At 36.7% G+C, this 15,357-nt stretch overlaps 1 protein-coding gene across 5 annotated transcripts in view; it reads left to right on the top strand.

Moving 5' to 3' along the window:
• The window catches only part of LOC126329703 (phospholipid-transporting ATPase IF-like), a 613,381-nt gene that overhangs the window by 558,125 nt on the left and 39,899 nt on the right, over window positions 1-15,357 (top strand). For all 5 annotated transcript variants that reach the window (XM_049996202.1, XM_049996201.1, XM_049996200.1 and 2 more), the window contains 4 exons: window positions 4,819-5,024; window positions 9,688-9,874; window positions 12,272-12,417; window positions 12,508-12,611. In XM_049996202.1, coding sequence (XP_049852159.1) covers window positions 4,819-5,024; window positions 9,688-9,874; window positions 12,272-12,417; window positions 12,508-12,611 — 643 coding nt within the window. The remainder of the gene's footprint in view (window positions 1-4,818; window positions 5,025-9,687; window positions 9,875-12,271; window positions 12,418-12,507; window positions 12,612-15,357) is intronic.

Here is a 15,357-nt window from a genome sequence, read left to right as displayed (position 1 = left end):
TTCAACTGCTCTTCCAAGTCCTTTGCTGTCTCTGACAGAATTACTATATCATCGGCGAACCTCAAAGTTTTTACCTCTTCTCCATGGATTTTAATACCTACTCTGAATTTTTCTTTTGTTTCCTTTACTGCTTGCTCAATATACGCATTGAATAACATCGGGGAGAGGTTACAACCCTGTCTCATTCTCTTCCCAACCGCTGTTTCCCTTTCATGTCTCTCAACTCTTATAACTGCCACCTGGTTTCTGTAAAAATTGTAAATAGCCTTTCGCTCCCTGTATTTCACCCCTGCCACCTTTCGAATTTGAAAGAGAGTATTCCAGTCAACATTGTCAAAAGCTTTCTCCAAGTCTACAAATGTTAGAAACGTAGGTTTGCCTTTCCTTAATCTTTCTTCTAAGATAAGTCATAAGGTCAGTATTGCCTCACGTGTTCCAATATTTCTATGGAATCCAAACTGATCTTCCCCAAGGTTGGCTTCTACTAGTTTTTCCATTTGTCTGTAAAGAATTTGCGTTAGTATTTTGCAGCTGTGGCTTATTAAACTGATAGTTCAGTAATTTTCACATGTGTCAACACCTGATTTCTTTGGGATTGGAATTATTATATTCTTGTTGAAGTCTGAGGGTATTTCACCTGTCTCATACATCTTGCTCACCAGATGGTAGAGTTTTGTCAGGACTGGCTCTCCCAAGGCCGTCAGTAGTTCTAATGGAATGTTGTCTACTCCTGGGGCCCTGTTTCGACTCAGGTCTTTCAGTGCTCTGTCAAACTCTTCACGCAGTATTGTATCTCCCATTTCGTCTTCGTCTACATCCTCTTCCATTTGCATAATATTGTCCTCAAGTACATCGCCCTTGTATAGACCCTCTATATACTCCTTCCACCTTTCTGCTTTCCCTTCTTTGCTTAGAACTGGGTTTTCCTCTGAGCTCTTGATATTCATACAAGTGGTTCTCTTTTCTCCAAAGGTCTCCTTAATTTTCCTGTAGGCAGTATCTATCTTACCCCTAGTGAGATGAGCCTCTACATCCTTACATTTGTCCTCTAGCCATCCCTGCTTAGCCATTTTGCTCTTCCTGTCGATCTCATTTTTGAGACTTTTGTATTCCTTTTTGCCTGCTTCATTTACTGCATTTTTATATTTTCTCCTTTCATCAATTAAATTCAATATTTCTTCTGCTACCCAAGGATTCCTACTATCCTTCGTCATTTTACCTACTATGTTTCCTTCTCTCCCTTTTCCTACTCTCGAATTCCAGTCACCCATGACTATTAAATTTTCATCTCCCTTCACTACCTTAGATGAGGACACCTGTACATATCCATATTACTAACTATCCAACTTCCACATCTTGTGAATACAGAACAAACGTAAACAAAACTGAAAACAAATGTATATATATCAAGTTTAATGTCAGTGTTCGAATCCACACATGAACTCATCCAAATCTCTTTGGATTTCTGACACATGTGAATATGATTGGCCATCATACACAAATGCAGTTCACGCTTACATTGCTTTATGATCAAAAATATCAGTTCACACATATATGGGGGTGCAAACATCACCATATTCCCCTGTCAAAATCCTTCAAGTTTGGATATGTGACACTGCTTAGCAATTTGAAGGAGCCAATGATATTTTCAGAATTCATGATCGGATGTTTTAGTTGCTGGTAAATCTTCTCGGTTGTGTGGTCATTAAGAATGGAAATGTCTCACGAAGCATGGCTGTACAACCTGGAAGATTTAGCAGGATTAAAGGAAGCTTTAAGCACACTGTTGAACTGTAAACAGCTCAAATTGCAGATTTTCTCATACATGTTTCATGTTTACAATGAACGTACTTGAGAATATTTTGAACTTACTTTCCAATTTTCTGAATCTCTGAAATGGCACAAACCTCTTTTATCAAGTGGAGCCACATGATACTTATGTGTGTATTTAAACAACTTGTTCTATTTTGCAATATTAAATGTAACAACAAAACTAGCTTTTGTAGTTACATGATCATTTTTGAATCAAAGAATAATTCAGCTGATTATGAGACAGAATTTCTGGCCAGAAATTAATTTGAGGGGATGAAATGAGTAGTGCTGTCTGTAGACACATATAAAAAGAATAGGAACACACTACCTATCTTTCGGAACTAATAGTTCATTTGTCAGGGAGAATATATGAATAAGTTGGAGAAGGTTGAAAAGGAATGGCAGATTATTTGTGCTCAAGACTGAGAGAGACCCACCTATTATGAGGATGAGGGTACGAAAAGAATTTCTCTAACATATCTCCCTGTCTTAACAGACAAAGGAACTATTAGTTCCGAAAGCTTATTAGTGAGTCACTCAAACTTTTATATGTGCCTATTGTCATGATCATTTCTGTTCTGTTTCATGAAAAATGTTGTTATTTCTTGAATGAACCAACATCTGGCATGACTTTTGCACCCATGTATCTTCAAGCAGTTCACTGCAGCACCGAGAATGTTTTGTGATGAGACGACACCTGGAATTGTGCTCTTTAAAAACCGCATTGTCTTCATAAGAACCAAGCAACAACAGTTTTATCACCAAAAAACATGTCCAATCTTTCCATTTTGTGTCAACCATCACATTGAAATATTAAGATAACAGATCACTGTGAGAAAACTGTTGCATTTCACACATCAGATGCATCATTGGTTTCTTGTTTAATGTGTCTTTGCTACAGTATTTTCACTGTTGCACCCTAACAGCAAAAACCTCTGTTCAGAAAGAAGTTCATTCATGCAATGAAAACATTTTATGGAAGCACTTTATGAAATATCTTGATACTGTTGGTCCCTTCCATGCAAACTTTTAAATACAGATCAGATGAAGAATTATAAAAAAAAATTCACTCCACATTCTGTGGCTTAGGTAGCTCAGTGATATCCATGTGCCTCCGTATTGATGTTTGAGGGCTAGACTCACTCATGTTATAGAGTACCAGTAAACTCCCAACCACCATTCCTTAATGAACCAAACTTCCAGGTATAAACCATCACATCTCCTGAACTATGTGTCACACAATGATATAATTTTGCTAACATGTCCAGTGATATATGTAGATAATGTCTGAAAAAGTGTAGTATATGGGAAAGTATCATGGTTGAATGACTAGAGAAGGATTCAAGATGACTTAGACAGAATTTCTATTTGTTGTGATGAATGCCAGCTAACTCCAAATGTGGAAAAATGCAAGTTAATACAGGTGAGTAGGAAAAACAATCCTGTAGTATTCAAATACAGTATCAGTGATGTGATGTGCTACTGTGTAATACAGCCTCTAGGTGTAACACTACAAACCAATATGAAATGGAACAAGCACATAAGATCAACAGTAGGAAAGGTGAATGGTTAAATGTGCTCACCTATAAAGGAGACCTCCTACAGAGCACTAGTATGGGCTGTTTGTAAGTACTGCTCAAGTGTTTGGAATCCCTACCAGGTCAGACTAAATGGAGACATTGAAACAATGCAGTCATGCTGCTATATTTGTTACTGGCTGGTTCAGTCAACATTTGAATATTAGGGACACACTTTTTGAATTCAAATGGGAATTTCTGGAGGCAACAGCACATTATTTTCATGAAACTCTATTCATAACATTTATAGAACTAGCATAGCATTTGCGGCTGACTACAGAATGATTCTGCTGCCATCAATTTACATTTCACGTAAGGACCATGAAAATAAGATAAGAGAAACTATGGCTTCTGTGGAGACATATTGACAGTTGTTTGTCTCTTTCTCCATTTGTGAGTGAAACGGAGAAGAAAATGACTAGTAGTGGTAAAGCCGCGTTCTGCTATATCCCGTATGATGACTTGCAGAGTAAGTTTGTAGTTGTACATGTAGTAGTAAAGAAGCAATATATTAAAATGTCATACTTGATGCTCTAATTTTACTGCATGAACAGCAAAAATGTAGCAATTGACAAACTTCGGTGCTTTCATCATTTTGTGGAGGGTGTCAGTCAGAGAAAGTTTTGTGAAGGATTGGAGTTATTTATAAAGTTTGTTGGAAGTCACTTAATGCTCTCATTCTCAAATGCTGGATCAGAATAGTTTGGCTAATTTACACGCTAAAATAATGCTGCATCAACATTTATACAGTTTTTAATTGTAATACTTAACTTATTGTGCTGAATCTTTGACATTAGATTATAGCTCTTAATGGGTAGATTATGACAGCATTTTAATTCTTTAAATTCAGTCAATAACTGTTTGAGATATTGAAAATCAAACTTTTCTTCCCCCTGGAAGCCATTAGATATGCAGCCTGCAACAGGCACATTACCCAGATTAGAGGTTTAGTAACATACATCACAGAGATGCATTCAGGAGACAAACTGTGGCACATTAGCAACCATCAAGGAGTGTTATAGACATCTACAAAACTTTCTAGGTAATGGGACAAACTGCTAATGGAGCTTTTGAACAACCTCATGGTGCTGAAAAGCAGGTGTGGCAGCTAAGTGTATCTCTTTCTCCTGTTACAATATCCTGGATTTTCCATTCTTTCTCCTGTTAGTTATTTTGATGTAGAAGAGTTTCTCCAGTTTTATTAATTTTTTTAATTTTTTATCTTCAGTTTTAGAACTTCCCTAATTATATTTTGTGGATACTGTTGTATGCCACCAAACGTCTTGTAATAAAGTTCTTGTTCTGTAATTTTCCTGACATTGTGTTTGGTGCCACTTATTTTTTAGCCCCAATACACTACTACAGTATATTGTATTACTTTTCCCATAGGCATATTAATTTTAATATAGGCGTAATTTTTTTCTTTCAGGAATAGTGGGAAAAGAAGGTCGACAAGCTGTAAGGTGTTCAGATTTTGCATTTGCGCGATTCAGATTTCTGAGACGCACTCTTCTTGTGCATGGCCACTGGTATTATGAGCGCATATCAACACTTGTACTGTACTTCTTTTACAAAAACATATTTTTCATCACACCGCAAGTCTTTTTCCAGTTCCACTGCCTATATTCAACACAGGTAATGATTTAAAGTAATTCATGCCTTACTTAAATGTGTCACAAAAGGCTTTTATCTTTTTTTTAAAAAAAAAAAAGTAGTTTGACAGCTACACCTGAATTATTATGTTTTCATGACAGTCCAGACTGATATGCTAATTTACAGAAACACTAATTCGCAAATTACTTAAGTTTGATATGAGGCAAAGTGAAAAGTTGTCAACTTGGCATTGATATCAGTGAGGTTTCATTGGTATTATGTTGGTACACATTCCACAGTAACAAAAGCCAAATGTTTAACTTGATTGATATGATTTTTTTTTAAGCAATCTTAATGGACTGGAACACTGCACTGTCACAAAATCCTTACTTTTTGATGGCTTATCAGTAACAGAAATCATTCTAAGTTGATGAAGTCTACTCTTTCATTTTTTAAATTACAAAATGGATGACCAAGTTGAAACCAGGCCAAACTTTCCTCAAAAAACTCCACATAAACGATATCCCTAAAGTGCAATCACAGCTGAAAACATTAAGAAGGTGCACAATTGAACATTTGTTAATATAGGCTCTGTGAAATAGCTGATGCTATGAGTATAGCAAAAAAGAGTATATTTAACATTCAGAGTTGATTATGAGAAAGCTTTGTGCAAAATAATTGTCACACTTTTGAAAGCTGACCAAAAGCAAAAAACAGTTTTCTCTTAAAAGTTTGGATCATTCTCAAAAGAATCCAACAGATTTTCAGCCCTGAGATATTAATGTGGATGTGATGTGGAGCCTCCATTTCAAAACAAAACTGTAACTACAGGGTTATTACAAATGATTGAAGCGATTTCACAGCTCTACAATAACTTTATTATTTGAAATATTTTCACAATGCTTTGCACACACATAAAAAAACTCAAAAAGTTTTTTTAGGCATTCACAAATGTTCGATATGTGCACCTTTAGTGATTCGGCAGACATCAAGCTGATAATCAAGTTCCTCCCACACTCGGCGCAGCATGTCCCCATCAGTAAGTTTGAAAGCATCGTTGATGTGAGCTCGCAGTTCTGGCACATTTCTTGGTAGAGGAGGTTTAAACACTGAATCTTTCACATAACCCCACAGAAAGAAATCGCATGGGGTTAAGTCGAGAGAGCGTGGAGGCCATGACATAAATTGCTGATCATTATCTACACCACGACCGATCCATCGGTTTTCCAATCTCCTGTTTAAGAAATGCCGAACATCATGATGGAAGTGCGGTGGAGCACCATCCTGTTGAAAGATGGAGTCGGCACTGCCGGTCTCCAGTTGTGGCACAAACCAATTTTCCAGCATGTCCAGATACACGTGTCCTGTAACGTTTTTTTCGCAGAAGAAAAAGGGGCCGTAAACTTTAAACCGTGAGATTGCACAAAACACATTAACTTTTGGTGAATTGCGAATTTGCTGCACGAATGCATGAGGATTCTCTACCGCCCAGATTCGCACATTGTGTCTGTTCACTTCACCATTTAAAAAAATGTTGCTTCATTACTGAAAACAAATTTTGCACTGAATGCATCCTCTTCCATGAGCTGTTGCAACCGCGCCGAAAATTCAAAGCATTTGACTTTGTCATCAGGTGTCAGGGCTTGTAGCAATTGTAAATGGTAAGGCTTCTGCTTTAGCCTTTTCCGTAAAATCTTCCAAACCATCGGCTGTGGTATGTTTAGCTCCCTGCTTGCTTTATTCGTTGACTTCCGCGGGCTACGCGTGAAACTTGCCCGCACGCGTTCAACCGTTTCTTCGCTCACTGCAGGCCGACCCGTTGATTTCCCCTTACAGAGGCATCCACAAGCTTTAAACAGCGCATACCATCGCCGAATGGAGTTAGCAGTTGGTGGATCTTTGTTGAACTTCGTCCTGAAGTGTCGTTTCACTGTTATGACTGACTGATGTGAGTGCATTTTAAGCACGACATACGCTTTCTCGGCTCCTCTTGCCATTTTGTCTCACTGCGCTCTTGAGCCCTCTGTTGGCAGAAACCTGAGCGCGGCTTCAGCCGAACAAAACTTTATGAGTTTTTCTATGTATCTGTTGTGTGTCGTGACCATATGTCAATGAATGGAGCTACAGTGAATGTATTAAATTGCTTCAATCATTTGTAATAGCCTTGTATTGTCATAACAGTAGATGGAAGCCACTAGTTCTGTACAAAAACGGTGAAATCAGTTTGCCTACCTGGGAAGCAATATAGATTCTTCTTACCGGTTATCTGTAAAAGGATAAAACAGTAATACCAAACAATAAGCAAGTCTTCTGGGTGGAAAAAAGAAAGAAAATTGCAAGAAGAGGCCTGGACAAAAAAGTGAATGGGTGGGGACTTTCATCAAGACAGTACAAATGACCATAAAATTGCTTCTGCAGTGGTAAAATAGAAGGATTTAAAATATATGTTACATCCATCCTATTCTCCAGATTTAGAAATGTTTGACTTACAGGTATTTCCACATGTAAGGAAACTTTCAACTGAAAGTTTTTTCAGGCCACTGAATAGGTTACAACAGCCAATTATGAGAATTTTATAGAATTTCAGAATTGCACTTCAGAGATTAAACTTACATGAACAAAGTTTACCCCCATATGTCTAACAAATATTCTGGCAGGGAGCAATTTTGGAGAGGAGGCAGTGTGTGTTTGTATGTGTGTGTGCAGTATTAAATGATAGATTATTGAAATACTTTTAAAACTGATCATTTTGAGCCAAAATCACAAACTCCTACACTAGTAATGGACTATTTCATTATCGGCAAGTAATTACAGAAACAGATAAATATAGATGCAGCAACAAGCACAACGAATACATTTTAGACATACCCTCTACTTATATTCAAAATTTATTTTTTCATTACATAATCAATGAATAGCTGAATAAATGTAAATTTTGATTAGTTTCTCTGTGTTTGGAGGATGCTGGTTCTGAAACATTATGTTCAGTTAATGGAGAAACTTTTCATTAAATGTAAATTTTTAAAGTAAAAGCCACTCAGCTCCTTTTGTGTGATCTCTTTGAAAATTCAAGTATATTCCCTGTGAATATCCTGTGTGATGTTACTGTGGTCTCAGTTCATAATCAGCTTGAGTTGCAGGAATTACCATGAATCTGGAGTCAAATAGATGAACATAAATGACAAACAAGGGCTATAATTGTTTTTCTGGCAGATAGAACTACATACAAATTTCCATTTGTGGTCTGGTACACTGTTGTGGAACATAATCATGAGATTTGGCCTTAATATTCAGTCAAATTCCAAGAATTCTAACCATAAATAATCCAGGCCTTTAAGATAATGAGAATTTGTTGTTTGATCTACTGCTAGAAATTTCTTATTAAATAGTCCTTTGCAACTGAACACAAAATTTGACCATGCCACATCTAGATTCTTTTACATATATATTTACTTGTATTTGGGGGTCTTTGGATCAAGCACACAGCACACTGTACCAATTTATGAGAGGCCTATATAAAACTATCTTTTCTTCTGACTCTAAAAGGAAGTTGCTGCAGATTGCATCAAACCAGTCAACACCACTGATAAAAAAAGAAAAAAAGCTGAAAGCTGCTCATCTGCAGTTGCTGACTGATCAATTTTTATAAAAATTTCCACTGAATAAGGACAACGTTTAAGCTCAGAAACAATTGCACAACTATAATACTCAACAAACAGGACTTCATCATGGCAAAAAATCTTGTTCCTTCTTTGTTGGTCCTTGTGCAGTGTTACCTCTTCAGTATCTTCCATTGGATAATAGTTGCCTTATGAATCATGACAATGCTTTTCATTTGCTCAGATCCTCCAAGATTGAAACACAGTACATTTTTGTATTATTGAGAGCTTTCCAACTATCTTTGCTTAAACACATATCTGGCATGAAGATTACAGCAACCCTTTTTCATTTTTCTTGGGGGTTATGTGTTGTCAGTATTCATGCCAATGGAGAAACTTCTGTGGCATTCCTACTGTCTTACAGGGAACACCACTGACAAATACTGGACAGACTGTCTACCATTACCCGGCACACTTTTCATCATATTGTATGCTTCCCAATCTATTTTCCTTACTTTGAAGCAAATTTTAATGTCTTTCTGTTTGGGCACCATATTCCTGGAAGCATTAGAGTAGTACTGTTGATTTAGTGTCAGAATATGAAATGCAGAAATATTATTGTTTTGCATTCATAGACATTCACAGCTGAAACTTTGAGGATTGTAATGACAAAAATTGCCGGCTGATTTTAACAAGATTCTTCCAGCAAGATATGATTCCCTGATTTGGAGGTCATTGAGCATCTATCCAGAATGAATTTTCTTTTCTGTAAGGGCCTTGATTTCTAGCTTATTGGTTTGCAGTATTGATTAACAACTGCGTAGTTGTCTTTCCTGAGACAGATCATATCAAATTTGTACACTGTATGTTGACACTTAACTGGTGAAATGAGATACAGACTGCAGAATTTGAGCTTCCAAAATCCCAAAACAGCAGTGTACTCACATGACCATGCATCCCCCCCACCCCCCACCCCCACGCACCACACACACAAAAGATTTGAAAGTGGCTAACATTTTTCTTTTCAAATTTCTATGTTTATTTAATATTTCTTAATACCATGTTATTATAATATGAAACATTAATGTATGGTATTAATTTTTCAGGCCTTGTATGACAGTTTGTATTTAACAATGTTCAATGTGATTTGCACGTCATTACCAATTCTGATATATGGCATATTTGAGCAAACACGTCCATCAACAAAATTAATTGCCTACCCACATTATTATAAAGAAATTTCAAGAAATGTATATATGACATGGTCAACATTCTTCCAGTGGACATGTTTGGGTAAGATAGTACATTTCTTTTTTATAATGAAATATTTGAATTTTTAATGATTGAGTATGTGAAGCACTGCAAGGATGTGGCTGAGTTCAGCAGAGCTATGTTCCTGGACTCACTGTCCCATAAAATATGGGTGCAGAACTACATTGAAATAAAACACAAAATAGGCTTTAGTAAGAAAGGAGATAATCGGCAACAACTAGGATGGTTGGAGCTAGAAAGGAAATACAGATGTAAGGCAGAGAATGAACAGAAAATGACAAACCACCTGAGAAGGAATATCATAAAGACAAAACACTGGGACTATAAAGATTCAGTCTCAAGTTTTTCATCCTTTTCCCTAAATAATGAACCACAAAAACATTTCATGAATACTATATAAGTTCCTAATGCAGATTTTGAAATTTGAACAGTACATAGAGTTTTATTTTCTTCTAGAACTTTTTTTTTTCATTGTAGTTAATGTTTTCACGCAGAAGCACTTTTCAGGGTTATATTCTGATAAAGCTATAAATAATCATTCAAGAACAAGGGAGAGAACACCACTCAACCTACAGAGGAATCATTGATCAGCATACAGCCACATAAACAAGGATTCAAACACTATGATGTGATGGCCCAAATGAAGTAAATGGTTGTTTCTAATTGACGCAGCAGTGTGGACATGGAATGTGCAAGGAAGAAGGGGGACAAATAGGTGTAGGAAGAGTGAGGGGCTGCATAAGAAAAGGCCAAGAGTACATCAGCAGAGATGACTAAACCTGGTGCTGCAGGAGTAGAGACATGTTGCACACAGGAATGCAGAACATGGCTAAGGGAACGGTGGAGTAGGGACAGAGTGTAGGTGGGCTGTTCACAAGACAGTGTGGAGATGGAATAGAGGATATGGTGTGAGATGGTGAGAAAGGAGGAGAGTGAGATGTGCACATAGACAAACAATTTAATTATAAGTAGATGTGTGGAGGAGTCTTAATCCTAAATGAAGTGGACAGGAAATATTTGGAAACAGGGTCAGGAAAGTGGCTTCAGTTACCTTTTATTACGAATTGTGTGGAAAAATATTTTCCCAAAAATCCTACTGGTCTCTTCCAATGCAGTATTCTATCATTTGCACAACCTATGAGATATTCTAGTCCATCTTATGAAACTCCTACCTTCAACTCTACTTCCGTATATCCTCCAAAGAGACCAGATGTAAGATCTATTTATTGCACTCAGCCATCTAGCACATTCTTTGTTGCAAACATTGCACCATTTGCTATATGAGCATGACCACAAATTATTTACATGTATGAATGGCTATTACCAAACTATGGACAAGAGTATGCTTGACAACACAGATGGAGAACAATCAGTGGCTGTTTTTGCAACTCACACCATACACATGCTTCCTTTACGACCATCACTCCACACCCCACCCCTTTGGCCTTGCAGTGGTGCTACTCTTAGTTCCTCTCCTCCAAATTACTCTGCTCCTATTTCCATTTCATTTCCACTCCTCTCCCCACCAATTTCATATTTCTTCCCACCCCTTATATTAATTATAGCTAATGTGCAATCTCATTCTATTTCTCATCTCACACCAAGTAGGTTGGTGGAAAAGTTAATGCATAGGACTCAGTTCAGTTGAGTATTGAGGGCCAATTTTCCATTTGGCTAAACAGTAGAGTGAATCTTTAAATAAGCTATAGTTGTCCACCACTCCTATTTCATTCAGTCTAAGCTTGTGTCCTATCCCTAATGACATCAACTTTGATGTGACTTTAAATGTTAACCTTCCTTCTTTATGCCTCTTCTCACATTGTTTGTGCTGTATTTTCCTCCACACTGTTCTCTTGATAGCCTCCATTGACCTTGCCTTTTATCTTGTAGTTCATTGCATTTATGTAAGTGACTACTCAAGACTACAGTTGGAAATGTCTCTACTCGTGTATTCCTGCCCTTCCTACTTCCTCTTCCTCTCCTTCTTATTGTATCTATCACTCCATTTTCCTCAGCTTACACATTCATCTCACTTGCTCCATCTGAAATAATGACTCAGTGAATAAGACAGACAGAAAATTGAAAAATATAATTTCCAAAGTTGGGTTGCAATGGTCACCGCTTGTTTATGTGGCTATACACTCTCCTGTGCTTCCTTTGCACAGTAAATAGTTGTCTCCTCTCATAATACTGTTTGGTTGTGTATGCATTTAGTGGCAGAATGTCACTATGATCATCATATGAATTTTGTGATGTCAATATCTGTAGTATCATAATATTAACAGCTGTTGAGAACAGCTGACTGTCTTTATCCATTAAAAGTTTTGAAATTTGCATTTTACATTTGTTAATAGTGGCTGTGTTAGGAATTTGATGCAATGGCAATGCCTGCAGAAAATAAATTTTTCTACTTTGCAGGAATATGGCATTCAGTGGTTGCTTATTTCTTGCCATGGCTGTTACTGGCATCAAATCCAGTGCTTCTATATGACAGTAGCCCAGTTGATTTTGCTGGCTTTGGAACAATAATTTTTCATAATGTGATGGTCGTCTGCAACCTTAAGGTAAATATCTATTCCACTTAAACAACTACTGAATAATCTTTCTACATAGTTCTTTTATACAGGCATTAATTATACTTACTTTATTTACAGCTGTGGTTGCATAGCCATTATTGGACTTCACTTTTTATCGGATCACTCCTACTGTCAATTTTTGGGACAATCTTTGTTGTTCTGATTTACAATTTCATCTTTTGGTAAGTTGTTAGGAGAATAATGATTATTTATAAATTTGAAACAGGAGGTAAGACATAGAAACTAAGCTTTATGTAAAAGTATCATTTTCGCCTCCACAGAAGAGGAATAAGTAGCAACAGTCACGTTAAATAACATAGATTTCTAATTAGAAACATCATCATCTAATGTCCAGACTGCTGTCAGGTACATAGCAAGATGTTCTGCTAATGGTCTGTTTGCATACAAAGTCATGCCTGCTGTCAGAGGAGAGGCCCAGAGGCAGGTGCCAGTAGCTGTAACTTTATGTTCTGTATCATCATTGGATGACATTTTCAGGCATGAGTTCTTATCCACATTTTGTTCTTCAAGACACATTCTACATATCTTCAAAGTTTGTCATTGTAATTTTGAAACATCATGCATGTCACAACACAGTCATGAAATTTCTGTTATCAAAATATTAAGCAGATGTATTTATGAAATTATTTCCACTGCTTCTGTCATTTTTCACAAATATTTATCAGCACAACCTGTTTCAGCAGCATGCTCCCATCACCATGTGCTTATATATATTAGTCTTAAGTGTGATAACATTTATTTGATGGGTGATGTTACTTACTGAAATGTAACTCTGTACAGCACGACCATTTATTTAATGTATAGCTTGAACAAGTTGTACGTATAAACCATTCATTGAGGCCCTTACATTTTTTATTGTATATGTATTTGTCTGGCACGCAGAGTACAACAGTAAACACAACACCATCACTCAAGACTTTCACATTCAATTGTTTACATTCCAAATGTCAAAGTGTCAAGTGGTGGTGTTGTGTTAATTGCTGTGCTCTTTGTGCCAGACAAATACATATCCAGCAAAAGTTAGGACATCAATGAATGATTTAAACACACTGAAATAAATTGATTTTTCTGTACAGGGTTTAATTTCAGTATGTAACCTCACTGACACACCCAGCAAATGAACCTCATCACACATCGGACTAATATGTATGTAACTGTAAAGCATCTGATGGTGGTAGCATGTTGCTGAAACATGTTATGCTTAAAATTGGTAGAAATGGACTGAAGCAGTAAACACTATATTTATAGTACAGTTGCTGACATCTACCAATTCCATACAACACATATGAATTTTAAGTTTATGCAGCTACATGCTTTATTTATCCTGCATTTATGCTAATCGTGCAGTTAGCTGTTTTACCAACTTATACAATTATTCATGCAAGAACAGTGCTACCATTGGAATGCGTATCTAAATTTGGACTAGATCTGTCAGCTACTGTCACATGAGACATGTGAGGACTGTAGGTACAATGCCCAAAATCTACATCAACATCACACTGCGGATTCCCCTTCAGTGATTGTGGTAATATCCTAGAAAAAGACATGAGTCACATATTATTATCACACTCAAAATAAAAAGTGCCTAGAGATTTTTTTTCCAGATGCGGCTAAAGAATGATGCTTTACAACCAACCTCTATCAAAAACCCTTTACCACATCTTCATTTTTATTTTTATTTATCATCTTTATCACCCATTGATCATGATATGGAATTCACCAGGTAGATACACATAACAAGTAATTACATTTAGATACATAGATAAGTGACAAATATATATAACATAGCAACAAAAATAATCTATTTTTGAAAATATAATGTAATTGGATAGATAAAAGATCTACTCACCAAGTGGCAGCTGGAGAACACACATGTAAAAGGTATTTCAATCAGCAAGCTTTCAGAACCAGTGGCTCCTTCTTCTGCCAGAACTGTTGAAGGGGATGGAAGAAGGATGAAGGAAAAGGCCTGGTAAAGTTTAACAAAAGGGGTAGAGTTTAGCACAGTTGTCCAGAACCCCTGGTTAGGGGAGACTTATCCGAGATGAAAAGAAAAGACTGCCCATGGCCAGCATCAGGTTTGTGGCTCTCCATGTGTACTGTTGGTCTCATGGCAGTCAACATGGTAAATAATCTTTCACTGTGTAATAACATTTTAAGGAGATATGAAAAAACTTTTGTTCAGGTAATTTAGTCTTAATCCCTAATATTCAATACTGTCTTGACCTCTCACTTTGTGTTTGCTTTCTAGGTGCACTGGTTCTTGTGTTAGGTTTGTGTGTACAGGTATTTTTGGTAGTGATGTACATTTTTCTTGATGTACACCAATGATTGGAAAAATACTGACAGGGCATAGCCAAGATCTCTCAGTGAGCTCACTTATTCATTTTCATTTTTAACTTTTGTAATTTAAAAATTTTTCCTAAGTTTTCCAGAAATTTATACCATTTCTAGTCACTAAGTGAGTGTGTGTGTAGTAAGTTACTTTGAGGCAATTACTATTAATAATGCTAGTGCCCTTAAGGAATATTGTGAAAATGAAATTCTTTTTGTTGTCTTTGTGATCTGTGCTCTTCACTTCAGTTGGTATCTATACGCACCCCTAAAAACTTTGTGTTAGTGCCAGAGCTTACTGAGTCACCATTTAATTTTAATGTAATAGCATTATTGTTTTTGCATATATACAATTGTTACTGCTTGTCTTCTTTAAGTCAAGTGTTGCTTTATTTTCCTCTGATCATCTGTGTACATCTCTTGGCAAGTTATTAGCTTCACCCAGTCCTGGTGTCTTATGTATTATTATTGTGTTTCTCTGGTGTCAGCAAACAGAGTACTGTCTCACTGCGTGACACTCACTTGGTAGTCCCTAATATTGACAAAAAAGAGTACTGGGTCCAATATGCTCCA

This window comes from Schistocerca gregaria, chromosome 2 (assembly GCF_023897955.1).
Source record: "Schistocerca gregaria isolate iqSchGreg1 chromosome 2, iqSchGreg1.2, whole genome shotgun sequence".
In the NCBI taxonomy this organism is placed as follows: Eukaryota; Metazoa; Arthropoda; class Insecta; order Orthoptera; family Acrididae; genus Schistocerca; species Schistocerca gregaria.
The sequence above is the reverse complement of the archived record's forward strand: the minus strand, read 5'-3'. Positions and strand labels throughout refer to the sequence as shown.